The sequence below is a fragment of the Nestor notabilis genome, unplaced genomic scaffold (genome assembly GCF_000696875.1).
Source record: "Nestor notabilis isolate BGI_N333 unplaced genomic scaffold, ASM69687v1 scaffold1378, whole genome shotgun sequence".
Lineage (NCBI taxonomy): Eukaryota > Metazoa > Chordata > Aves > Psittaciformes > Psittacidae > Nestor > Nestor notabilis.
The window spans coordinates 13,500-41,324 of NW_009941288.1; the positions used below are offsets into that span (position 1 = coordinate 13,500).

Genomic DNA, 27,825 nt, shown 5'->3' on the forward strand with positions numbered 1-27,825 from the left:
TCAGATGAAAAACAGTTTTACTGATCAGTATTAAACGTTCATATAAAATTGCAAGTGGCAGCTCCAATTTTGTTATATTTGTGTGTATGAAATACAGTTGATACCTACTGAAGATGCGTGAACTTTTATTAAAAAAATAACATTCAAATCTTAGCAAAACCATTTCTAGTATACAAAGTTGTTGTAAAGTTATGTCAGCGAAATGCAAAGTTGCAATTTACAAAAGCAGCAGTAAATTTTATTATATGGACAATTTCCTGAACTTAAATCATGATTCTTGTTTCCCTTGAAAAGAACGCTTTCTGGGACAAATGCAGGTAAATATTTTAATGGCAGGTTTTAGGTTAACATTAAGCAAGAAAAAAGAGTGTATTGTATTACTGATATACTTAACCCTGAAAAATTTCTGAGTGCTTTTATGAACCTGACAATAATCCAATTAAGAACAAAATAAAAAAATAAACAAACAAAAAAATCCAACTTTGCTGAACCAGAAAAACCTGGCTTAGCAACATCAAATAAATAAAACAGTGAAAAGATTTTCACTAGCAGAAGATTTTCACTAGCAGAAGTTGGTTGAAATTGCAAATTTGATTAACACTTGCTTTTCCCCGAAATCAATTAGAAGAGTTTAATAACAGCTTCAAACAGGACAGAAGAAAGAAACTGGTGGATTTTTGCCATATAGTAGTCTTTACTACCTCTTCAGCCTAACTAGTATCCAGAATGTTTGTGAACAGTAGAACTGTACGAGTGCCATACTTTGTTATGTACATGGGTACTGCTATTGCACGAAACAATTACACCTTTTTAAAAAAATCACTTTTTTAAATGACATTTTCTTTCATTAAAGTAGAATTACTTTATAGAAAAATATTTTAACTTTAAATTAAAAAAATACTGTTCCTAAATAATTATGTAGGATCGTAACTTCATTTCATTGTACGGAGAGAATATAATTCTGTATATTTGAATCCCAGTTTAACAGAACTCCCTTGGGTATAACTTTTAAACAGCTGGCTATATTTGCCATGGGTGCTATCTGTTTACAGACCCATGAAATAACAATGTGTCCCTCCTTTGGAGATACACAGATAAGACATCTATATACACTCTGTACATAATGGTTCACAGATTAGCAGTTATTAGTCGGACTGTACATAGCGAACAACCTATCTGATTAGAATGATTCTTTAAGTCCTCAGTGAAATTCAGCTTTTAGGTTGATGGTGCAAAGCCAAGTAAGACAGGCTCTCTGTTTAAATATGTAGCCCAATACACTAAATTGAAAGTACCAAATAAGACTGGAAACACTATTCTAGACATTCTGTCAATTTTGCTAACACTGTTGAACGTTTTCTTTGCTTCCTGTGGTTTCGCTTCTGGTTTTGCCTTGCTGGGTTCTGCAGTTGTAGCACTCTTGGAGATAGTTGGTAGCACTGAGTCCTTGGTAATATTTGGAGCATAGTTGGCAACAGCCACTGCATAGGCATTGTTTTTCTTAATGACAGACGCTTTTTCTTTTTTCTATTGGAAAACAGCATGAAGTTAAATATTTAATGTGTATTTGCCAGAATAGACTTAATAAAACATCATTTCGAATGTAAAAGAAACGAATGTGTGAAAATAAATACCAGCAATACAACACCGATAAATTCAAATATATAGAAAGACACTTCCAGTCTATCCAAAAAGAAGGTACAGGTAACATAAGAATGCTCTAAAAACATAGACTCTTGTATAATCAAGTGCCCTACTAAATTTCTATGAGGAAGGATCTACTACTGCAATTGTAAGGATAATTGGAAAAGAGTTGTTTTTTCTCTAGCTGCTTTGTATCTGGCTCCTTACAACATAATTGCAAGATGTTTAAAATGTTCTCTGTTAAAAGAACTATAAGGAATGAATGGGTGGACTGAAAAAAAAATAAAAGATTACCTGGCATTGTAATAAAATGAAAATTAGGCCATCTTTTCCACATAAATCTAGAATCGTTATTAACTGAACCTCTCATAACATACCACTAAAAAATAATGAAATTTCAGCAATGGTCTACATTTTTAACAGATGTTGGAGAAATATGTGTTTGTTTACATAAATATATACATGGACACATACACTGTTGTCAGAAAGAGATTTAAATTGAGAGAAAGAAAGACTCTAGCCTAGTAGGTGCAGAAGCAAGCTGAGAACTAGCCCAAGCACTATTTCTGTTCTTCGGAAATTATTGTTTAAAAAATGTGTAACAGTGGTGAATATGGGGATTAGAACCTTAAAAGTAACAGAATATAAGAAAAGTAGGATGGAATTACAAGAATTTAATGGAGTTTAGCAAAGGGAAATTAAAGTCCTGCACCTTGGGAGGAATAACACCATGCACTGGTAGAGGCTGGGACTAATGGACTGAAAAGCAACTATGCAGAAAAGGCCCAGGGTGGACACCAAGTTGAACACAAGCCAGAAATGTGCCCTCACTGCATTACAGAGAGTGTTGTCAGCAGGCCAAGGGAGGTGAACATTCCCATCAACTCAGCCCTAATAAGACACATCCAGAGTAACGGATCCAGTTCTGGGCTACCTGGTCCAAGAGACATGGAGAGCGAGTCCAGCAAAGGATTACAAAGATCATTTAAGGCCTGAACCATCTGAAATACGAAAGGCTGAAAGCTGTGACTGTTCAGCCTGGAGAAGAGCAGGCTCAGGGGGGAGTTTTATCAATGTATATAAGTATCTGATGGGAGACAGTAAAGAAGACCAGACTAGACTCTTCTCAGTGTTATCCAGTGGAAGGACAAGAGACGATGGGCACAAATTGAAATACAGAATGTTCTACTTAAACATACAAAAGTACCTGTTTTACTGTGAGTGTGACTGAGCACTGGAACAGGTTGCCCAGAGAGGTTGTGGAGTCTCTATCCTTGGAGATACTAAAGAAGTCTGAATATGACCCTAAACAACTGTCCCTGCTTGGGGTAGGACAATTAAATTTGATGACATCCAGAGATTCCTTTCCAACCTCAGCAATTCTGTGTTTTTAAGGGATTGTGTATGCTTTTAAATGGTTAAAATTCAGCCAGTGCCAGTCCAATGGAGACACTGTCTATAGATAGATACAGGGATGTAAAGGTAAAGAGTATAGGCTTGAGTTTTTAAAGATATGTATAGGTACAAAGACTAGTTCTGCAACAAGACTGTAATGCTATAAATTGATTCATCATTTTACAGCCTTTCCAAACTAAGGAATTTCCAATAACTGGCAGGAAAGAATGGAAGGGAAGCTTATCGGGAAGCAAGGCTCTCCATATAGAATTTAGAAATAGGCAAATAAATATTAGATTCAGTCCATCTCTTCCACAAAATGCATAATTAAACAGATGAAGAAATACTTAACTTCTGGCTGTTGTATTGGTTTGGTTTGATTTTTTGATCTAATTAAAGTGGCACAAGTGAGGGAATTCATGTGACTTTTCTCTTACAGATGCATTCCAATTTTTTACTTCCACTGGGAGGCATCTACCAAATTTCCAATTTTGGTTTCAAATTAGCTGTAATTTGATGTTTATTAGGGCCATCTACAAATCTTGATAAGATCTTCATGGTTAGATGTTGTGCCCCTAATACCGTGTCTCAGGAGATGGTGTCACATAAAAAGAAAATCTGGGATTGGGTGGGAATTCAGCGCTGCTCCTTATTGACTGGAGTGTGAAAAAAGGCCGATCAAATTTGTAGCTTGTCCCTGCACCTGCTTTCCTGTGAGACAAATTCCATGTTGACAGCACTTAGATGGGAATTTCAATATAATGTGAACACAGATGACTGTCATTGAGGAAGCATATTTCACTCTATTTGGTGAAGAGTAAGCCTGGCTTTAGGTGCACGCATTAATTCGGCAAAAATAATTACCAAATCAAATTACAAGAGGAACACTCTAATTGATCTAGAATGCCTTCCTTTCAGACACACTTAGTGTATTTTTAAAATGTATCTGTAAAACCATTAATGAGACCTGTATAATAAAGACGAATCATACTTTTGTATGAGAAACTATGAATGTATTAAAAGTTTAGCTTTTTGTTAAGACAGTTTGTTGAAAATTGAGAACTGGACATGTGAATTGTATGTAAATCTTCACATAGAATAGATAATTTTATCATTCCTGGGGAAGGAATGCTATCTTGTTGTTAAACAGGTGCCACTCCTAAGATCAGGAGACAACACTGTTACATTAATTTGAAGGAACAGCCAAAGTGTGATCAGAGATTTTATAAGGGCTCCCTGCATTATTACAATGCCAGGGTAACGTGCCCATCTGAAAAGCTTGACTTGTGTGACATGCTGATAAACTTGTATCTACTAGCATGAGGAAACAGACCCTGAAGCTATGGACAGTTTATGTCTTAATGGAAGCCAAAGGAAATTATAAATAATGTACTTTTTCCTCTAATTCTCCTTTACCGTTAATTGAACATTTTGCTTCTTTATGTATTGTGCATTATGCATTCAAAGTGCTGAGAAGCCACCAGTCAATTAAACATTGCTTTACATCTAGGATTATCATCTAGGAAGCAAATAATGTTCTACTTAATTTAAGGAGAAGGACAGAAATCAGAGTATTCTTTATCAGAATACATCCTTTTCCATTGGCAGAATCAGAGACTGGGATAGGAAAAATTATAGTAAGTCAGTCAAAACAACAAGTCAGCTTTAACAGTTGTTCTGTGTTATTAAAATTACAAACTGTAAAGCTTGTCACAAATTTAGGCATATCACCAGTTCATTTTGTTCATGAAATGAGAAATTCTATCAGGTGAAAATTTTTCCATCACACCTACACTACTATCAATACCAGAAAATGAAGGCATGACTGTGTTTCTGCGCACTCAGAGCATCAATGCATCATAGGTGAAGTACTGAGTATTTTGTAAAATTGCTAGTTAAAATAGTTTAAAAATCAATGTCTGGATTTTGTTATTTATAGTTTTTTACATATATGGGCATTCAGTTCTTTTTCTGATCCTTAATTACAAGGAAAATGAATATACATTATCTGTCTCTCTAATATTTTTCTTATTTCCAACTCAAATGGATTAAATAATAACAAAGTGATCAACCAATATAATCTAGATGAAATTTTCTGAATAACCAGATAAACGGTTGTACCTAAGGAGTCAAGAAACAAGTCAGTTCCCAATGTAAAAAAAAAACAATGTGCTTCATATATAAATCTGGAATACTGAGACCAAGTAAGATTAGCTACATCAGGGCAGACCAAAATGCATCTACATTCTTTTGGTTTAAAACATCATGTATTATTTGGTTTTATATAGCCAATTTTATCAAAACTATGTATTACAGCTGCTTTAGTGCAATGGACTGGAAATAGGGCAATTTGCTTAGGACTTACCTTATCATTCACTACACTTTTTCCATCCCAGGCCCATCCTCGCTTTGTGAAGTAATTTACAGTTGCAAATTCGATTAATGCAGAGAATACAAATGCGTAACAAACAGCAATAAACCAATCCATAGCTGTTGCATATGCTACTTTGGGGAGTGAATTTCGAGCACTGATGCTCAGTGTTGTCATTGTCAACACAGTTGTGACTCCTGCAAGGGGGGAAAAAAAAAAGAACAGCAACAATTTTACTTGGATTAATGTTAACAAAAAATAACCAAAAGTTATTATGGTATGTCAGTGAAACACAGTGGAGAATTTTCTTATCTAGGTTGGTGACAAACTGCCAGAACCTTATTAAAAGCTGCATCTTCGGTTTCCTTTCACGTATTTTAGTTCAATTTTGTCGTCTAAACTTCCCTTTTTTAATTGGGTTAAGATTTTACTTATAGGAGATAGAAAACATATATATTTTTTTTAGCTATCAGGACAGGTAAGGGAAAAAATTAGCAATTCCTGAATGGAATCATAATATTTTGCAGCATTAAAGTAATAATGATTAATACGTTCATGTTTCGTGGATGGCTTCACTGCAGTAACTGAAGGTCTGGCACCCTGCCTCACTAACCATCCTGTGACATAGTTGAAGACATAAACAGTTAAAGTTTTTGTTCAGGTAACATGGATTTTTTTTCTAGAACAGCATATTGTTTTGAAATGCCAGATTATTATAAATGTGTATTGTGTCAGAAAACAAGACTTGATGATCCAGGAAGATTGCTTTTTCACTGTGGCAGTTATTAAAAGCACTTCACGGTATTTTGTACATAATGAGGACCCAGTAGGAAGCCAGGAATTATACTCAAAAGAATAGAAAAAAATAGATAGGAGGAAAGGAAGAGAAGAACATTTTTCTGAATCAAGTTTTAGGAAGCAAAAACGCACAGCCACAAACACAGTCTCCATTCCTTAAGTAAATCAGTTCTCCTACCTCAGACTGAATCACACTTAGACAAACTGAACTATCTCCTTTGTAGCAAGCCATTAAATACACCTCCAGAATTAAAAGCAACATAAAGTGATATACTTAGCACAGATCAATAAACCTACACTCTATTATGACAGGAAAAGCACATGCCATGGCAGAAATATTAGTAACAGCACATCACAGCATATTAGTAACAGCACATCACAGCTTCAACAGCTATACACTCATAAAATTGTTGTAAAAAGATTCCCAAGAGAAAGTAAAGTCACTCTTCTTAAGCCAGATCCTTCACTGTCAGTAACCTGTCACCTGGGTTCTGCAGGATTGACCTAGCTCAGATTTTCCTTCTACTACAAGAGAAGCATTTTTACACTGCTGTGTGAGAGAGAAGAGAGGCAGCAATTACGCCTACTCAGACCTCTTTAGGCTTTGCAATTTCCATCGCTCCTGTGAAGAATCTCCATCTCTGAGGTTGCTACACAGGATGACAGAGCAAAGCTAAGCAGACTCAGCCTCAGCGTTACTCTCTCTTGATAACAATTCCAAAGGCCTGTGCAGCAGGGAAAACAAAGCACAGAAATAACCTGCTGAGTCACACAGTATCCAGACACGTTAGCAAACACAATTCTCTAATTGACACTTTTCAACCTCCATAAATTAAAGAAGTGGATTTAATCTGGAATCAGCCATGACACTGTTAGTGTCTACTGCCCTATACAATGAAAAGGAAGCAGCTATCATACCATATTGTACGAAAACGTGTAGACAATATATTTTGTAAAGAATTTATTACCTCCTAACACACAACATATGGCTTAATTATTTTCAGCACCTCAGGGAAAGGCGGTCTATCTTACATGTAAAATTATCACATGCAAATTTTAACACTGGTCCTGAGCTTCAAATAAATCATTTTAATTACACAGAAGTATCAGTAAAGTGATTGTTTCTCTGAGATAAGGTGACCTTATCCACATGGAAATATATACAGGTGCTAAGGTAATGTTCTGTTTAAGTCCTACCTTTTAGAATAAACTAATCTTCTGGAAGCCCCATTAGACTCTTCAGAAATCTTATTTAAGATTAACTGCTGACCTTTTCTAGTCTCAATTAAAACATCATGAATTTACATCTTGTATCTTGCTACCAGTTGACAATTTCTCTAAAAAGTTCAGCAAACCACACCACTTTGGGATCGAAACGTTAATCAAACAGCCCATTGTCAGACAATTGTCAATGCAATTTCATTTACTCCTTCACTCTACAAATTCAGTCATGTTCAAGCTACCACAGTGGTTTAACTTGTGGTAGCTTGAACATCAGAGTGGGAAAAAAATTGGACAGGTTTCACTTGTGAAACCTGTCAGTTTAGGAATCTCTAGTATTTTTATACTTCAGTCAAAAGACAGATGATTTTGCACAGTACAGTTAATTTTAAAAATCAGTATTATGAAGTCTTCTTTACAAAAACGGACTGAATGGAAATAACCTGCCACTTTGTCACTGCTAAACCTGATAGGACTGAAAAATAATTAATGTGGAAGAATATTGTCAACTTTTAAAATAAAACACATTTATTTCACAAAGATTTAACTTATACCCTATACACTGACGAGATCAAAGACATTCCTCTTTCCACTAATTTGTAATACTAGTGAACTGAAATTGGTATAAAACCCAGCAAGTAGATTGACCCCCTACAATGAGGTAGTCAAACAATTAGAGAAAAACAGTCTTCTCCCCTAAATCATATACTACTCTGAAGAGCCTAAATAAGGCTATGTAAAGACTGCATGATATCTCCCTCTGATGTAGAAAGATCAGTTTATAATCATGTCAAGAACTATCTCCTATAGCAGATGTGGCACTTAAAAGGTGCCAGAAGGACATGGCCACGTATCATCTTGTAAGAGACCATGTCCAGCCATCTATTTGTCTTTAGAAAGGATCCAAAACATAAACCGTTGATGTACCTCTTCTCCAAAGAGGACCAAGCATTTTATACTTAACAGTAGATATACCCCAACATCACACAACTTCTTTTCTCAACAATGCATGCTTATAAATGCTAAGTATCTTCTATCACTACAGGTTTATCCATTCTGGAGCTATTTCTCCTAGGATTATTTTATGGTGCCACTTTTGAAGTGGCATCTGTTCAGTGGAGAGAAGATACCCATCTCCAGGGCTCCAAATTCAACACTTTCAACTGACACTAAACTTTTATATATGCGGAAAATACCAGCTCTGTCATATTTTTGATTCCAGGACAGATGGATATGATCCAACATATGTTTAAAGTCAGACAGCCACCTTTGGGCAAACAATTTCTGTCACTCAGCAGTCTAGCACACTGCCACACAACAGCAGAAGAGGTAAACTGAAAAACTAGAAATGGTTAACTAAAAACACCCAGTGGAAATTGAATGAGCTATCACATAAATATTAAAATCTTGTGATGATGATTACCTTATGCCCACATTTGTGTGCAAAAAGTCAGGCTACTTCTTGACAGGAACAAGCTCTTTTGGACCCTAATTTCACCTCTTGGGTATCAACTGATTTTTAAATTTGAACAGATTTCAGTTAACTATGTCATGTCCCAGCCTTCTCATGTTAGAATGCAGACAATTCCTTTGAAAATGAAAGCCAAAGGCCTAAATAATGAGTTACTAAAGGACATTTCTGTAACAAAAGTGGTACTTCAGCTTTGCAAATAATTTGTACAAAATGCCGAAAATGTGTTCCATTTCTTATAATATCATGCTACTCCTCCCACAATTTTATCTTTTCATCAGAACACTTTGCAAAGATACAAATAGTGGTTGAAGAACATATAAAAAGATTATTTCACTCTTCCTTTTTTTCTTAACAGTAATTGCAAATTTTGTTAGGTAATTAGATCACTCAGCCTGGTCCAAAACCTGAATAGATTTATAAATACAAATAACAGCAGAAAGAAAAGATTGTTGTACCGTTCTGAAAGATACAGATTGATGCCCCATTTTATCACACCAAGAGTAAACAGTTGGAGATCTAAACAAAAGCTTAAAAATTCTGGAGACAGTGTAATTTTGACGTATTTTACCATAACTGTGGCTACACACCATACTGTTTCTTTTTTACTTACCTATCTAATGTATATGTATTACTTGAGAATAGAATACAAAGGGTGTTTACATTGATTCTGTTTAGACACTGGCAAATAAGTCTGAATTGTCCTGGGTTCAGCTGTAACAGTTATTTTTCTTCTTCCAAGTAGCTGGTGCAGTGCTGTGTTTTGGCTTTAGTCTGAGAACAATGCTGATAACACACCAGCATTTTAGTTGTTGCTAAGTAATGCTTACCCCAATCAAGGACTTTTCAGTCTCATGCTCTGCCGGTGAGGAGGGGCACAGGAAGCCAGGAGGAAGCAGAGACAGGACACCTGACCCAAACTGGCCAAAGGGGTATTCCATACCACAGCACGTCACGCCCAGTCTATAAAATGAGGGCAGTTACCTGGAAGGCCCAGATCGCTGCTCGGGTCAGGCTGCGTATCAGTTGGCAGGTGGTGAGCAATTGTATTCTCTCCCCTTGTTGTTTCCCTTACCATTATTAGTGGTAGTAGTATTAGTTTTGTATTATAGTTTAGTTACTGGACTGTTCTTATCTCAGCCCATGGGGTTTACATTCTTTCGATTCTCCTCCCCATCCCACCTTGGCAGGGAGAAGGGGGCGGATGAGTGATTGGCTGCATGGTTCTGAGTTACCAGCTGGGCTTAAACCAAGACAATAACCAAAGCTGAACAGTAAGTGCTATTTACCCTAACTCCAGTAAAAAGTACATGTCATTATGCCACTATTGGAACATGAGCTACTGTCTTGACACACCACTGAGCTGAGAAGACATATTAAGTTTGTTTGCAGCCACTTCAGCCTCTAAGGTCTACAGTTTTCCAGGTATGCTTGCCCAGTGCCTACCACTAGTATTATACCTACAGTTAGTAGAAATTCCCAATTAAGAAATTGTAGACTGAAAGTTGTGAGTGCTGGGATAACTCTAAAGGCACAAATGATCATCAGCAACATGTGAAAAGAGAAGCAAATAAAGAGTTGAGGTTTTTTTCAACAGAATGGGAAAATATAATTTGTCTATATTGAATTGCTCAAACGGAAAGGTCTACATTATTCAATTACCATGTAAAAATAACTAGAGAGCAAATCTGTACTTTTCTTAGGTTCCCCTTTCTGTACCTGTACATAGTCTGCCTATTTCAGGTCTAAATGGCTTTTTGCTTCAAAAGGTACAGTAATTAACACAGGTTCAGAAAAGATAAACCAAGAACAAGCAAAACACAGAGACAAGAATGCAGCATAAAAGTAAAATGATCATAGAGAACACAGTTCTGACAAAAGACCATAGTTATGTGAATTTAATATTCTGCATCTTGGACAATGTACTAGAAAATAATACAACTCCTAATTTTTGTTCTTGCCTGCTTTGGGTATCAAAGAGTATATATATATCTCTAACTACATTCCTTTTAACATTCTCATTCTTACTCTGTGTGAGTTAAACCACAGAGATAATTATAGCACTAAGAAAACTAATTTCTGATTTTTCTGTCACCTGTTTTTAGTGCTGCTATTCAAATCTATGTGATGCTTTCAAATGTTATGACCATTAAAAATGGAGAATTCAATAAACTGAACAAGATTAGTTTTGCTAATACTGTTGACACTAAATGCATAACAATAAACACATTACTAAAAGAAACAGATTGTAATCTTGCACTAAATGAGGGCATTATGAACCAGGCTCATTCTCTTTCGTTAAAAATGCAAATGCTTTTCAAATTTATCTGCTAGAGAAAACACATTCAAGACTTAATTAATGATGATAAAACTTTCTTCTTCCAATAATTTAAAGCAAAGTTGAAACAATGTAACATTAGTCCATAATTCATTTGGTATAGCTTAGGTCAACAATATTAAATAGATGCCATAAAGGAAAGGGATTAAGGAGCTCAATTATAAAAGAAGCCTCATTCTACCAAGCCCTTAATGTTACCCTAGAACTTGAAACTATGTTGCAAGAGATTAGAAAGGGGAAAGAAAAGTAACTTCTTTCAAATATTAAATAATAAATGCTAAGTACTGCTTTGAATACCTGGGAGTCATGTTTCTTTGAAAGGAACAGTACTCCAGAAGTTAGTCCTTTTCAGGACTTGGTAGCTTTCAAGAAGATACTTGAAATAAATTTCTCATTTATTCTGAAAAACACTTTATCAAAACTAATACTTTCTACTTAATCATATTTTAACATTTATACATTAGTTATTGCTATACTATTACATCCATATACCCAGGAAATTATTATATTTACATATTATGTAGAATATATAATTGTTATATCTATACATTTATTATACAGTGCAAAGATGGGTATCTAGCAACGACTCCATATAAAAACTAAAAATTAAGTATGATCAATAAAAATGTAAATAAAATCTCCTGCCAGATTTATGTTTCCTGCTGGAAGTAGCTTATTTTATTATTTTAGCTGTAGCATGGGCTTCATGTGTCACTGGTGGAGTACGCCTGAAAGTACCACCCAAATGAGATCGTGAGTATACCTGCCCAACTCTAATTGCCAGGATTAATTCAGTAAGAGGCAGAAAACCATAAGAAGCAATAGATGAACTTTGATATGAAACTGTAGCTAACTACACACTTTTGTTAACACATTTAGGCAGGAGAACAGAAGAGTATCAGAAATCATAGAATCATAGAATGGTTTGGGTTGGAAAGAACCTTAAGATCATTTAGTTCCAACCTCCCTGCCATGGGCAGGGACGCCTCACACTAGACCATGCCACTCAAGGCTCTGTCCAACCCAGCCTTGAACACTGCCAGCGATGGAGCATTCACCACTTCTTTGGGCAACCCATTTCAGTGCCTCACCACCCTCACAGTGAAAAACTTCCTTGTATCTAACCTGAACTTTCCCTGTTTTAGTTTCAACGCATTACCCCTTGCCCTACCACTACAGTCCCTGATAAAGAGTCCCTCTCCATCATCCTTGTAGGCCCCCTTCAGATACTGGAAGGCTGCTATGAGGTCTCCATGCAGCCTTCTCTTCTCCAGGCTGAACAGCCACAACCTTCCAGCCTGTCTTCATACAGGAGGTGCTTCAGTCCCCTTATCACCCTCGTGGCCCTCCTCTGGACTTGCTCCAACAGCTCCATGTCCTTCTTATGTTGAGGACACCATAAGTGCACACAATACTCCAAGTGAGGTCGCATGAGTGCAGAGTAGAAGAGAATGACCACTTCCTTCGGCCTGCTGGTCATGCTTCTTTTGATGCAGTGACAATTGCTTCCAGTAAGGTATGGAGAAAGACTAGGAGATTCACCTGGGGCTATGTGATTAGAGAAGCCACCAGCATCTCAGCCTGACAATCTCATCTAGAATGTAAAAGAACATTAAGAAATAGCTCCTCAGGAGACATCCAACCCAATGCCAAAGGTTAAGCCCAAGGTGGAAATGATGTTTGTAGGGGCTAGTCTGCTCCATCACACAGAGCCTGAACATCTTGCTCCCCTTAGTTCAGGGTGCCAGTCTAAGCTGGCCTGGATGGGATGGAACCCTGTCTGGTGCATGACAGGCCTGTCTGTGTGGCGGAAATAAAATACTAGCGTAGAAATAGCTATCTCCTCAATATACCCATTGTGCTTAGTACACATATTTTAGATTTATGTCAGTGGGTGGTGTCATTCTGTTCTTGCAGCCATCCTACCCAGTTCCCTCAAGACATCCTGAAACAGGACACTTTTTATTATCCGTATTACGCTAAACCCCCAGGAGAGTAAAGCAGCAGTCTGCCATGCAGATATTACTTATTTCCAAAAAAAACGCCATAAATTTAAAAAAAAAAAATCAGAAAGAAAGAGGTATGCAGGAAGGGACACAACGTTCCATATAAACTATCCTAATGCCTTGTTACTGATGACACAGTAACAGAAAATGCATTTTAGGAAAAGAAGATGTGAAACTTTTTGTTACAGACCAGTTACACTGTCTTAAATGTACAGGAAGGAGTACAAGGGGCAAAGTCAGAGATAAAGAAGGATTTGACAGTATACTTGTAATGCTGGAAAATAGGAATGTGAATTTTGATAAGAAATGGACACATTCACAGAAGAGTTTGAAGGAAGAAAGTAAAAAAATCTGCCTGATAATTGCCTTGGAAAATGTGGTAGAATTCTGGTCCCACTAAAACCACTGATCCATTTCATCTGACTTCAATAAGGCTCATATTCAAACTTGCAATTTTCACAATGCTTTGTGTGGCATTTTCTCTACCAGGAGAGACAGTGAGTTTGACCTATTTTTTGAAGAGTGCATAGTGTTTACTGATGACTAATCACACGATTTATGCAGCATTTCTGATGGCTGATTTCACACAGACATTGCTTTCTCTATTTTGCTGTGCTAGTCTCTTTTTCTTTAAAAACAAACAAATTAAAATAACTTTAGGTTATGCAAATAAGAAAGACATTTGTTACTTTGCTTTAATAAAGAAGAAAGCAAAACCTTACTGTAAAAGAAATAACACTATTTTGCACTGCTGATGCTGTTCACTGCCTTGTAGTACATTCCAATTTGAATTAGTGGGAAGGTTTTTGCCCAGACCCCCAGAATAAGGTTAATTTTAAACAACTGCAGCTTGCAAAGTTAACACATTCAAATAATTCAACAAATTCAAACATAATTTGCTTAATTTAAAAAATATATTTAGAAATGTGTTTACCTACCAAGAACCAAAATATTATTTGGATAATATTAAGGTAAGAAAGACATTTCAGAAAATACTCTAAATTCACTTTCTAAATAGAAATGTTAGTGTCTTTTTCTATTCTGTGAAAACTTTTTCCTCTCAAAAGAGTCACAGATATATGGACAGTTGTCTCATATGCACTAATTTCAAAAAACTTTGGGATTCTTAGGAGATCTGTGAGCTGTAGTTGAAACCTATTTGGAGTAGAAAGAGTATTACACTCTACAAACACACCAACTTGAATGAAAAAGACCTTTACCAACCATACTTCCAAAATGCTTCCTAACAAACAGCTTCATCTGTTGCAAACACAGCTAATGCTACTCAGTATACTCACCAAAAACTGTCCTGGCAGGTACAGATTCTCTGTTCAGCCAGAATGACACTTGAGAGAGAATCACAGTCATGATACAGGGTAGGTAAGTCTGAATGACAAAATAACCAATTTTTCTCTTCAAGTGAAAATGAGCTGTCATTACTGTATATTCACCTAGGAGCCACAGACAAACAAAATACAATGAAACAAAAGGTTATCATCTTAAGGAAGTTAATTTCTTTGGTAAAAAAAGAGTTTGGTACATTTACATGAACCAAACGTGCTAGGGTCAAATTGCACAGAACATATTTTGTAGTAGAAAATGTCCTACAGAATATAAGAAAGTTTTTGAACACAACTGCATCTCATTCCCACTGAGCTCTAGGGGATATCAGTGTTCAGGAACTTAGAGGAACTCCGTACACCCTGACAAGAGCTTCAGTCTTCCAGGCTTCTGTACATGAGCAACATTCCGTGTTCACACAAAGGCACCCTGAAAACTTAATCTCAGTCAGAAGGCAATCATGGGGGTCCATCACAGCCTGGCTCATGTAGGAACACAGTCTAGAGTCTGGTAGAATAACCCATTGTTTAAAGCCAAAACATCATGGAAGGGAAAAATGGTTGAAACTTGCATGCTTCACCATTTAATAGACAAAAAGTGTCATTTACCATATGAAATTAAACCATTATCCCAGTCTTGGGTTAAAAAAGTTAGGATTCAAGGCTAAGCTCCAGATACAGCATTAAAAGAACAGTTACTGGAGACAAGTTCACCTCTGCTATCACCATTAACTTACTAACTTGGAAAAGTCAGTAAAGTGCTGCTATGTGTTACTTGTACTTGTGTTAGTAGACTTTGCCTAAAATCTCATATTTTGCAAGTTTTTTTCAGTAGCCTTCCAACACCACCAGCAATGCCTGTTCTTCACAGCCAAGTGAGTGCCTTTTTCTTCAAAATATCTCTTACTTACCTGTACTAGATTTAACTGTCTCTTTTCCAATTGTTTGGCCTAAAAGATCATACTGATTCAATCTTGAGCCATCTGGTGCCACCTGCACTGAATCTGAAGCATTATAAGTCCAAATGTACGTCACCTCTGAAGTAGTGTATGCATCTTTGGGAAATGAGATAAAATATTTTGTCAGAAATTTTAATTAAACAGTTTCCATCAAAACTCATAGAATTAGAAGAGCTTTTTTAAAAAAAATAAAATAAAGCCATCACCAGAAACCTAAAATTATATGGGAAAAATATGTTTTGTGGTTTAAAATATCTTTACTGTAGGGTAGATGCCTATTGAAGCATGGAAACAGGGCACTCATTTGTGATCTTATCAACCACAATTTACTGCTATTAAATTACAAACAACATATCTTCTACACTGTTAAAAAACTTGTCAGAGATTAGATATTATATGTATCCTAAAACTCCTGTAAACCAGATGAAAAAAAAGCAGCAGTGTGCAAGATTTAGCATGCACAACATTTCTGAAAATTCATTCCTATACTGCTGATTTTCTAGTGTCCCCACTCTCCACTTTGGGAATGTATCACAAGCATTTTATTATCAGCTGAAATTCATACCTAAACATGGGAAGCCAGGTCCCTTAACAAACTTATAATTGCTCTGTGCCTTGCCCTATGTACCCTCTTAAATTTTACTCTTTGGCACCTTTTTGTGGGACACACTGACATTAAGCAGACTTTCTCAGTGCATGCATTTAGCCTATGGTCTGTCAAAATAAGCTAGAATGAAAATAAATCAACACTGTATTTCGAATAGCATCAATGACTCTCCCATAAGTAAGAAAGGAAATAATTAAGTATGTGCTGCTAGTTTTTCCAGCCTAATACCCTACTAACAAATGGAAAATGAAAGGAAAGTGGTAAACCACTGATGGAAGAAACTTTGCGTTCAGTTTGACTGACTGAGACAAGTACATTTTAAGTCTTACAGCATAACTGTATTGCAATGGACGAAGAAAAAAAAGACAGCAAATGGAAAGAGAAAAGAAAAGGAGGGGAAGGGAAGGGAAGAGAAAGGAAGGGAAGTGAAGAGAAATGGGAAGGGAAGGGAAGGGAAGGGAAGGGAAGGGAAGGGAAGGGAAGGGAAGGGAAGGGAACATTTCATTTCTGTTGGGCTGCAAACATTTTCGCTTGAGAAATCTCTGGAGGCCCAAAAATGCAAGTAGCCATAAATCGTATGACTAACAAAATGTAGCAGGTGGGTACCACGCAGAGATTTTTAACACTTCCCTTCTATCTTTCCAGCTTCTTGCAAGAAGACCTCTGCTTTAATGCAAACCAGCAGTATTGCCAACTGCTGATTTGTCCCCATTCTCCCCAGTGTTGGCTAGACTTTGTGACAAGGATAAAGAAAGGCAATCTGTTAAGCTACACTTTCTCCAATGTGTTCAGTTTGGCTTTTCTCCTATGTATTAAAAAAACCCTACAACAAACCAAACAGACATTCATATAGGCTGGTGATCCTCCTAGCAATGTAAGAGTAGCAGCATATGAAGAGCTGCAACAGATATACATCACTGGCAAACTTGTCTCAGCTAAACCAAAATCCTCAGGATTCCTTCTTATTTTTAACACTATTCATGACTCAAAGTCTAGCCCAGAATAAAAGCTGAAAAATGCACAGTAGTCTAGAAATTAGTTCTCGGTAAAGAAATAAAATGAGTGTGAAGCCATTCTAAATGGACAGAAATAAGAGTCCCCTGAATATGCCAAAAGACTGGAGCACAGGTGACTGACTATGAGGGAAATGAAAGACAGATTTTCTAAAATCACATTGCTCACAGTTTTAATTTTCCTTCTTATTAGAAAACCAGAAACCACGGGCACAGAACAAAGAATAAATTAGTAAGCAAAAAAGACCCAACCAAATAAGGCTACATATTAGTCTTTTTTCTTATCATACCTTATAAATCAAACATACATTGCTGTGCACATATATATAAATGGTATTAGATAGTAGCTGATTTCAGCTAACATCTCTTATTTAGTTAGTTAAGCTGTATTATGTTTTATACATAAAATATTTAGGGGTGGGTAAGACTCCATAATACAAATATTATTAGTCCTAATGATTTTTTCTCTCCATAGCTAAGCGTTCTCTCTAGTGTGGAAGCATCATCAGAAACATAGGCTTAGTTTAATTTGCTCCAAACTCCAAGGAAAAGAAGTATGCCAGGGTGATGGAGAGAGTGTGCATAGCACCCTGACAATGTTCACCTGGTTAATGATGTCCTTAGTGGCATCTTACCACCTGTTTTGTAACCTGTGCTGTAAAATGAGCCAGCATTTAAAGGTATTAACTGGTTTCCCCCAAAAAAATTCTCTTTCCTGAGCCCAGCAGAGAATGTAGACTGTAGTCAAACTAAAAACTAAAACCTTCCAGTGTACAAAATCCAGGAAATATAATGTGATTCTAAATTATGAAGAAGAAGAAGAAAGCCTGTAGTATAGGTGAATGGAGTTAGGCTGCTGTTAACATAATATTACTGAGATCAAAGTTCACCTGTCTATAACATGCAGATATGCTAACGAGTGAATTTTTTTATCACAAGAAACCATTTGTTATTGTCTTCATAAACGAAGAATGTAAAAACAAGTATCACCAAGAATATAGAGAAAGTGTTTCAATAAATGAAAAAAAAAAAACCAAACCAAAAAACAAAAAGCCAACCAAATCCAACCCATTATTTGAAGTCTTTAATCTGCTCTTCACTAATACAACATGGGCTGCATTCATCGGTATGGTTTCAACACTGGAATAAAGTAGATCACTGCAGTGCTGAGCTGAACTAGGTGTATAGTGTTTATTGTTAAGAAGAAAGCTTTAAAATACATTAGAAGACACCACACGAAGAGATTTTGATATACCAGGTTACAAACCTTTTAAAAAGTACCATTTTGTGTTTAAACCTCTCATATAACAATTTGCTGAAACAAAGTGATGGTAAGCAATGTTAGATATTCATTAACCAAAGGCTATACTTATTATATACTTACAGCTGCCAAATTTCAATGGGCATGAGTGAGCATCCATAGGGAAGTCCTCCAAGTGCATTGGACATTCAGCTTGGACTGTAAGCCTAAAAGGCAAAAGACCGCTATGCATTTAAGTCAGTTAACAGTACAAGAAAATCACTTCAGCAGAAATGAACAGAGTTCATGCTGGTTTAGGAGATGAAATTGAAATGTTACATTAAACTAATTAAAATTTAAATCAGCTCTTGCTTCTTCCCTTTTATGTGTTCCTTTGGAAGGCATTGACTTATCACATCAAAAACTTGAACGAGCTGACCTCAAAACTATGAGCACAGGCCATTTAAATGAAAATATAAGTTATGTAACCATGTAACTGCAGGTTGTTAAGAACAGTCATTTTCTTCTCACAATATTCTGAGGTACATGTGTGATTATATGGCTCTCAAGGACTCATTACAAAAGCACATAAATGCAGTTAATTTGCCAAAGGACTGTGCTCTATAGTTTCCTGGGGCTTTTTTTTTTTTTTGTTTGAAGATGTGAAAGACGTAGACAAAACTCCATTTGTGTTCTTTCAAAAGACTGTCGATATTACTCATTCTCCATGTTACTTGCTATGATTATTTCTATATATGTATAATCATGATGGTATGTTAACAATCTACTCACTTTTGCTTATTTTGTGAAAAAATCCCAGCAACACCCCAGTATCAAATGTAGGGATTAAGAAAAAAAAAAATTAAAAGTTTGAAGAAGGGTTTCGACAAACTTTTCTTTCTTGTTATTTTTAATTAAAACAAAAAAAAAATTTAATTAAAACAAAAAAAAATTTAATTTTTAATTAAAACAAATAAACAAAACAAAACTCTGTTTCTCCTTCCTATCTTGTAAATCTTCTCTGGCTAGAAATTTTTTTTCTGTATGTCTTCATTCCTCTTCATCCAGCCTCAAAAATCAGCTACATCCTCCTGTACTCCCAGTGGTTCACAGTCTCTGTATTCCCCACTATGTTTTCCCACCCTTCCACCCCAAAATATTCCATATTACTGTTCCCCCACTCCACAGAAGAGTGAAGTCAATGGGCAGAGAGATGAGTCAGCAAACACCTGAAGGTTAAAGAACTGCATGAGCCCCTCGTATAAATCACACTATGATTTTAAATATACAGGCTAAAATGGCTGTTAAAAATCTAGACAATGAAAATAATTTACACATTAATCTCATAATCTCAGAAGCAACATACTTAAAAGTCAGGAAAATGCTTTAGTTAATTCTAGCTGACATGACCCATCTTATGTTTTTTAAAAAAATCTTCATAATGTGTTCAAACAGTATTTTTTATTACAGCATATGATTATATTGCCTTCTGGAGGACAAGAATTTCAGTCAATTTATACAAATACAAGTGCAAATATTGATTTGAGCCCAAGCAAAAATATTATAAATGGGGGTCTCATTTTATTTCCAGCAAACCTTTCTGAACGTTTCCAACCACCATATCATTCAACATTATTAGCAGTCTACCCATCAACACTCAGTACTATAAGGGTGTTGTGTAGTAAATCAGGCTTAAGAGATGATGGTATTGCTGCATGGCAAAAAAATGCACAATTCATGCTTACTTTACAGCTCACATTTTATATCTTACTTAGGCTGGGAATTTTAAGTCTACATTTACAACAGATTCAATTTATTAAATATTCTCACAGAAAAAGAAAGAAACTAAGTCAAACGTTTCTGGAAATTTGGATAAAAATTTTCCAGAAAACTCATATAGGTAACATTATTGTAAGAAGAGTAATCAAAGAAGAAATCAGTCTTATAAAACTACTACTTACTCCTATGCAAACATGTATCATTTTTCATACATTATTTTATAAGTAAATTTAATACTTTTTACCATCTAAATGTTTATCTTTGCTGCTAATCATGCACAGGATGAAAAAATTAAAACTCTATGTAAAATATTGTAAATAGATATAAAGAAAGATTTATTACAGGGTAAGACATATTTTCCCTGTAGTTCTTGCTGGAAAGAACTTCAGGCCTTATTAACACTTTCTTCTTTATTTTTTATTGCCACTGATCTTAATAATAAATTTGCTTAAGGGCTCATGCTTTTGGTACAATGGAAGTAGCAAGCAATTAAAAGATACTATTTTAATTATTCTAAGACGGAGTTGGTAAATTTTGAGTATTCTTAACAATTCTTACACCGTGATTTCCATCTGAAGGTCTCAAAGCACTTTATGCAGGTGGTCAGTATCTTCCAATACATTATAGAGGTGTGAAATCTGAGAGACATGTAGGAAAACTGACTTAACTCATAATCAAGCCAACAGACTTGCAACAAAACTGGAAACAAAATGTGTTTTCCTAGCTTTCTTTCTGCTGGGAGAGAAATAAAACAAAGGAGAGTACTAGTGGAACCAAGTTGTTATCTTGAATAATCACAACAAAAAATAGCTTAGGTAGACAACAGATGAAAAGACTTACCTCATGGTGTACAAGAGAGTCCCATCATCTTGGATTCGTAGAAGCTTGTTTGGCATTGTCATATTATGAGCCACTGACTTCTTCCCATTGTGAAAAAATGTATCTGGAGTCCAGATTTTGCTGGCCATTAAGTTGTTCAATCGAAGAATGTTCATTGGGCCCTTAAACTTCAATCTCTCATCCTTCCATCTCTGACGGAAGAAAACATCTATTGTGTATTCCTGTAATGGAATAAAGATATGCTTGGTTTTGATGCAACAAAACATTAATTTGCTTTTTGAAGACCAAAGCAGAAAACCTCTGCTTGCAAAAATTCCTCTGGTAAAATTGTCAAGGGAGAACGTCCATCAAACAAAATTGCATAATTCTGAGAATAATAAATAGGAAGACAATTATTAAGGGTATGACATTCTTCTTCATGATTGTTAGCTCTTGTTTGTATATTGCACCATTCCTATCTTTAGATTTATGTACCTGGTGCAGATAGTATGTGTGACAACGGTAATTTTAAAAAACAGCTATTTTACATTAGGAGGTAAGGAAAAAATACACAGAAGAATAGTAAATAGAAGAATATTAAATAATTCCTGCAGCAGATGCACCTGAAGAAGAGTAACCCGGCATTTCAAGAGTACAGGAGAATGGCTGAGACTGGAAGGAACGAAGGAAGGAAGGAAACAAGGCTACCTGTAAAGGGCACAATATATCGAAGCAGACTGATATAAAGAAGATTCTTCCAAACAGGAAAGTAAGGTTCTGTAGTAGTATGGACTTTAGTAATAGGAGTACAGAAGTATGGAACAATAGCTGATGATTAACAGGTGACACTGTCTGCTGAACTTTACTCTGATGCCTGATACTGGGAATGAAGTAGAGTCAGGAGAAAAGGATGCAAGCAAAAATAGACTGATGACCTAGACCAGATGCAGGGCATCCCATCTGCTGAATTTTGCAGCTTTTCTAAACAAAAAAGAAAAAAAAAAAAAAAAGAAAAAGAAAAGATACTGTTTAAACATTGATAATGCAAATTCATCAACTAATTTCAAATTGGACCTGAAATGCATTTAGTGGTTTGCCACTGTCAGCACAGCATACAAATTGGAAGTGGAAGAGCTTAAAAACTTTATTGGAAGCAAATTGAATTCTGTGTATTGCCAAATGCAACCTTGGTGCAATTTCAGTTTTGTTGGACAGGTGCAAAATGGTTTCAAAATATCAGTATGTTACAACACTCTGTAGTATTGCAACTACTCTGAAAATGCTACAGTTTATACAAACCATTTTCGAGTAAATTATCTTTGAATGGAAAAGTCCTGATAAAATTCAACCAATATAAAATAGTCAAGTGATTTCAAGGAACTTATCAGTGCCCATCACTTTCTGATGGCTCCCTTGTGTGCTGATTAACAAGGCTTAAGTTCTTTCTCAATAAATCATATGGAGGCATAAAAGAAGTGCTGAATAAACTAAACAGAAAGAGGCGACAGCCCTTTTCAGCTCCTTTGGTCTGTAAGCCAAGGAGCTGTGAGTTCCGTTTTCCAGGTCAGGGCCAGGGACTAAGATGAGCGTAAGGAATAACAAAAAGATAATTCTGATACCTGAAGGAGCATGGCAGGGGCAGGAGAGAAGGCAGTTTTCATTAGGAACTGTGACAGGTGCTTGGGGAGATCTTTTTGGTATGAGGTAATGGGATACTTATAAACGAATCTGACAAAACCACAAGCACAGCTTTTAGCTATATCAAGTGGTCTTACCACAATACAATTTTTCCATTTTTATAAGTAAAATTATAGTTACTCAAACAAATACTAAATAAAACCAACACTACACTACACTGAAAATTAATTTGCTTTCATTTCTTTAATGCTAGTTACTATTACATCTAATAATACTTTAGCAAATATATCTGTGAAATACAAAGTTATGACTTCCAAAAGACTAATTTCTTTGACATTATACTGATCTTTTACTTTGTCTCATCACTGCCAGAGACACTGCCTCATGTGACAAATAGTTTGCCATTTCTCTGCAATAGATCACATTCAAGTATCCTGTTTTATTTGCTGATTTATATGTTGGTTTATTTGCTAAATATCATGTGACTTAAAAATCACATTTACAACTCCGGGTTATCTATCAATTCAGTTGTAAACCATGGAAAAACAAAAAATCACGGAGGATTAGGAGCAGAAGGGACAGTGTGCTTGAAGCAGGGGGAATATATGAAATCTGGCTAGAAATACCAGGTAATTCAAGGAAAACAATTGCCCTGAAAGCCTCCTTGTTGTTTCTGTCTGGGGGGCTTTGCCAAAAAATCATTGCTATATATGATAAGATTGATGTTTGAGGTATAAAGTGAAAAGAAGAGCCTGAGGGAGTAAGACTTTGAAATCCCACTGAAATTCAACAGAAGTAAGTGAGTGATAAGTCCTACAGGTTCCTTTGACAAATACCCCCACACATACATTATTAGAATATACATCTTAAGTTTTGGTAATGTTTCCATCAATAAAGAATTTCAAAGGTCCAACTTCTTCACTGTCTTCCACCATAAATAAAAAGAATTACAAGACATATGAAACAGGAAAAAAAAAAAGCAGACACGAAATACCACTAAATCAAAACAGCAACATTTCAGAAAACCATATCTGATGCATGGCAACTGCTTAGGAAGTGGAATAAGCAGGAGAGAATCTGAACTGCAGCCTTGAAAGATTCCACTGATAAATCTGACTGATCACAGGTAATTCTAATCTCTCTATCCAATCCATACTGGAAATCTTTATTTGCTGAATAACCCACTTAAAAGATGGAAGCAGGGAATAAACCAAGGTTTGGTGTGAATGAGCACTTTCTCCTCCCATTTACCATAATAGCAATAAAATCTCACATAGTTCTTAAATTACTTATCTTTCTATAGACCTCAGTGCTTTTTTCAAAGAAAGTACTGGGATCTCAATTTTGTATGAAGAGAAACCAAAGCAAAGAGATTAAATTAACCTGTCCCAGTCCATTTACAGTGTGATTATGAAAAGCAAAATACAATGCATGCCTTCTGCATCCCAGCGCTATATTCATTGATCCGATGTCCCCTTCACAACCAAATCTATTCTGCTTATGGTCATGAATATCTCTATGATGATTAACATACAAAACAAATTAAAACACAGGCAAGTATTAAAGTACTTTGAATAAAACTGATGTGATAAAAAGCCAGCATTTATCAAAAAATGCTACATTAAAATTTCATAACTATTTCTTATTCCATATATGTACCACTCTGCGGTACATGCTGTGTAATGTTTACTTTCCAAGCAACACTAACATTGTATTAGGAACACATCTGGACTCTAGAAAAAAATACTAAATTTAATACCTGATACTCATTTCATACAATCTGCAGATATTTTCCTATATGAAAAAATCTGTTCTGTCTCTGGACATTACCCATGACTCACTCAGTATATAGTGCAGTATCTCCACAAAATCACAAGAGCATACTTCCAGGGCTACAAAGGACTCCTGTGATCATTTCTAAACAAGTGAACGCTTCCTACTGATTTGTGCCTTCAAATGGTGCTTTCGCAGCTGGACTGGAATACAGTACAATTAAATGTAATCTTTCAAACGTGCTTTGTAACAGCTTACATTCCATACCACAGTACATCATGCCCAGTATATAAACTGGGGGGAGTTACCCAGAAAGGGCTGATCGCTGCTCAAGTTGGGCTGAGTATCATTTGGTAGATGGTGAGCAATTGTATTGTGCATCACTTGTGTTTTCTGAGCTTTCATTTCTTCTCTTGTTGTTTCCTATTATTATTATTATTGTTACTATTGGTATTATTGGTATTCTTTCTATTATCAGTATATGTTACTTTATTTTAGTTATTGGACTGTTCTTATCTCAACCTGTGGGGTTTACATTCTTTCGATTCTCCTCCCCATCCCACCCTGGGGAAAGAGGGTAAGGAGGTGGATGAGTGAATGACTGCATGGTGCTGAGTTACTGGCTAGGTCTAAACCACGACAACAGTAAAAAAAAAGATACTAGTATCTCTGGGAAAAGGTTCAACTGAACCAAGTATAAGCAATCCCTCCCACTACATGGCCATCTTCTTTTTTGCTAAGGCCAGATTTGTATGGGAAAAGTTCAAAACCGAAAAATGTACTCTCACCGTCTCATAATGGTTTGCAGATTTTGGCAGTTTTTCCATCTGGAGTAAAGATTAAAGTGTTCCAAACATCTCAAAAATTGCTAGTGTCCATTAGCAAGCAATACTGTCTTGGAGCAGACTGAACATTTTATTAAGCACCCTCTGGAACACAGCATTTTGTTTAGTGAATGGTTCTGGCCAAGGTTCCTCATTCCCTACTTGCAAAGATTTTACTCAGTCAATTTGTTAAAAAAAGTTGGCTTTTTCTTTAACCACTGTTAAAGCCGTTAACCGACACACATATATAATAATGAAAACAAATTTTAAGTATTGTAAAATATGAAACTTTAAAAAGGCAAATACGAAAAAAAAAAGGAAAGGGTAAATAGCACACATATCTTTTATTGATTCCTCCAAGACAGTCAGAAATACTGTGGTTTATACATTGACAAGATAAACACATAAGATTCATGGACCTAAACCTCACCTAGCTAATATAGGGGCTTCCTATTAATATTTATTTTTATATTACTATAATTCCTTAATTTTAGTTCTTGAAAAGATCATTCTTGGTGTCATATCTACCTTAAGGCAATGTGTAATTTTTCTTTCAGTTTAGCTTAAAAAGATTAATAATATTAGTACACAACTAGTACTGCTGAATACTAATATGGTTGGTATGCAAGTAAGTTTCAAAACCACTTCCAAGAAAACCAAGAATGAGTTTTATACAGGAGACTCAAAAAAATGCAGCTATTTGCATTCTTGTTATCATCTGATATTTGTGGGTTTGATGAGTGCAAGTCTGCGACTGAACTTCTGCAAATTAATTTACTAAACTTCCTTAATTAGCATTTGGATCTACCTTTTGAATGAATGATGAAATTAGCTCCCTCCAGTGGGAGGATCAAATCATTGGTTTCTTATGTTGGTCATTTCATTCCCTGTGGAACAGATTTATGCTTGGTGTAAATGGCATACACAAGGGCTAACACACTACAACAGTCTGCAAAACCCCGTAGTTCTTGAGGTACACAGCTTGGCTTTACCTAGGCCTGTCTGTCAGATTGGACAAACAACGTTTCTGCCATTTCCATCTCACTTTTCTCTAAAAAAAATTAATTGTCTAACAATATTAGAACTAAAAGAGTTCAGGATGCAATTCTCCTCTCCTCCAAAACCCCTCAATGTCACGAACACTAACTGCTCAGGCTCTGCAGAAGTACTTCACTAGCTGCATATCTAACATCAAATCTCACTGCGCAGATGTATAAACTGTGTCTACTCTCTACCAAAACCCACCTTCTGATGTGTACAAAACACAGAACATAGAAGGAAACAGCATGATGGCCAGAAATTCCTTTCAGGTCTTTGGGAGGTGTGGATCTTATATACCAGTGAATAGAATTCTTGAAAATATTCTGAATAAACTCCCTTAGAAGGAGGGTTGTGGTTTCAAACTGCACTGTTGGTTATTTTTTATCAAAATCCTTAATAGCCCTGTTAAAAACCTAAACACCATACCATCACTGCATTTCAAAGGAACATGTATTCATTTTTAAATACATAAGTAGTGTCTGCCAGATGTATACAACCTCTAATACTATAAGAATGTCTAGTATATTCCTAGGGAATTATTGCATGATTTTCCTCTATTTGAAGAACTCATTTCAAGCCTTTTATTTCTGCTTCATCTGCCAGCTTCAGTCATTTTTGTGTAAGCATTTAATCTAAACATGAAGTATTTTAAAAAATCTGCAAAAAAATGTGTTTAACCAGTTTGAATGATAGTGTCTAGGGAAGAGGATGTCTTCCTATTCATGTTCATTTATGAAAAAGGACCTTCTCTGAATAATTTTCTCTCTTTCTTTCCACAGACCTGATGCAGAATGAACACTGAGTCTAAAATAAGCACTGAGAAGGGGTAAGAGGGGAATACAAAAGATACAAATAGGGATTACTCAGAAAAGAGACTGCAGGATATCATTCACAGTCCTGTCACTGAAAATATAAACACTTCTCATTACCCTTTTTTATTCAGACTTGGAGAAAGAGCAACCCTGAAACACAACGGGTGCCTGGTGCCAGGGACAAGAATCCAAACAAGAAGTACATTGACAGCTAATGTCAGTGAAGGGCTTGGACACAGCCTATGACAAATCAATCTCCAACACTGACCCACTTGGCAGGATGGTGCACAGGGGAACAAGCTGTCCCAACAGAATGAAAGGACAGAAATTCTGCAAGAGATTACATGAGATATCCTTATCAAAATTTCAGCCTATGCATTTAACTTTCAAAGGCAATTACCTGAGCCTATAATAAAAGGGAATAGAACAACCAGTTTATTGAATTTTCAGAAACATATAAATGATAAAAAGACAACCTATATGCTCCCCAACACCCAAGAAAGCCAAGTGTATCTATAATTTCTTTTTGCCTCTTACACTTTAGTCTTCTGTTAAAATAAAAGCTACAGTAAGATTATTGCAATGCTTTTAATCTTTGTGGTGCAAAAAATGACCTTGGTGCATAACCTTATTTTTCCCAACTTACATGTCATATAACCCCTATAAAGCTCTTCTCCAGCTAAGGAACCATAGTTAATAATTAGACCTTGAAACAGTTGAAAAATAAGTTTTGTAG

At 35.9% G+C, this 27,825-nt stretch overlaps 1 protein-coding gene across 1 annotated transcript in view; it reads right to left on the minus strand.

Annotated features, from left to right (window-relative positions):
* Positions 1–985: 985 nt before the first annotated feature.
* GABRA2 (gamma-aminobutyric acid (GABA) A receptor, alpha 2) overlaps positions 986–27,825 on the minus strand; it is a gene marked incomplete at its 5' end in the record, with an annotated part of 31,286 nt that continues 4,446 nt past the window's right edge. The window contains 6 exons of the mRNA XM_010020791.1: positions 986–1,527; positions 5,405–5,607; positions 14,543–14,695; positions 15,496–15,639; positions 18,548–18,630; positions 21,023–21,243. Coding sequence (XP_010019093.1) covers positions 1,219–1,527; positions 5,405–5,607; positions 14,543–14,695; positions 15,496–15,639; positions 18,548–18,630; positions 21,023–21,243 — 1,113 coding nt within the window. The remainder of the gene's footprint in view (positions 1,528–5,404; positions 5,608–14,542; positions 14,696–15,495; positions 15,640–18,547; positions 18,631–21,022; positions 21,244–27,825) is intronic.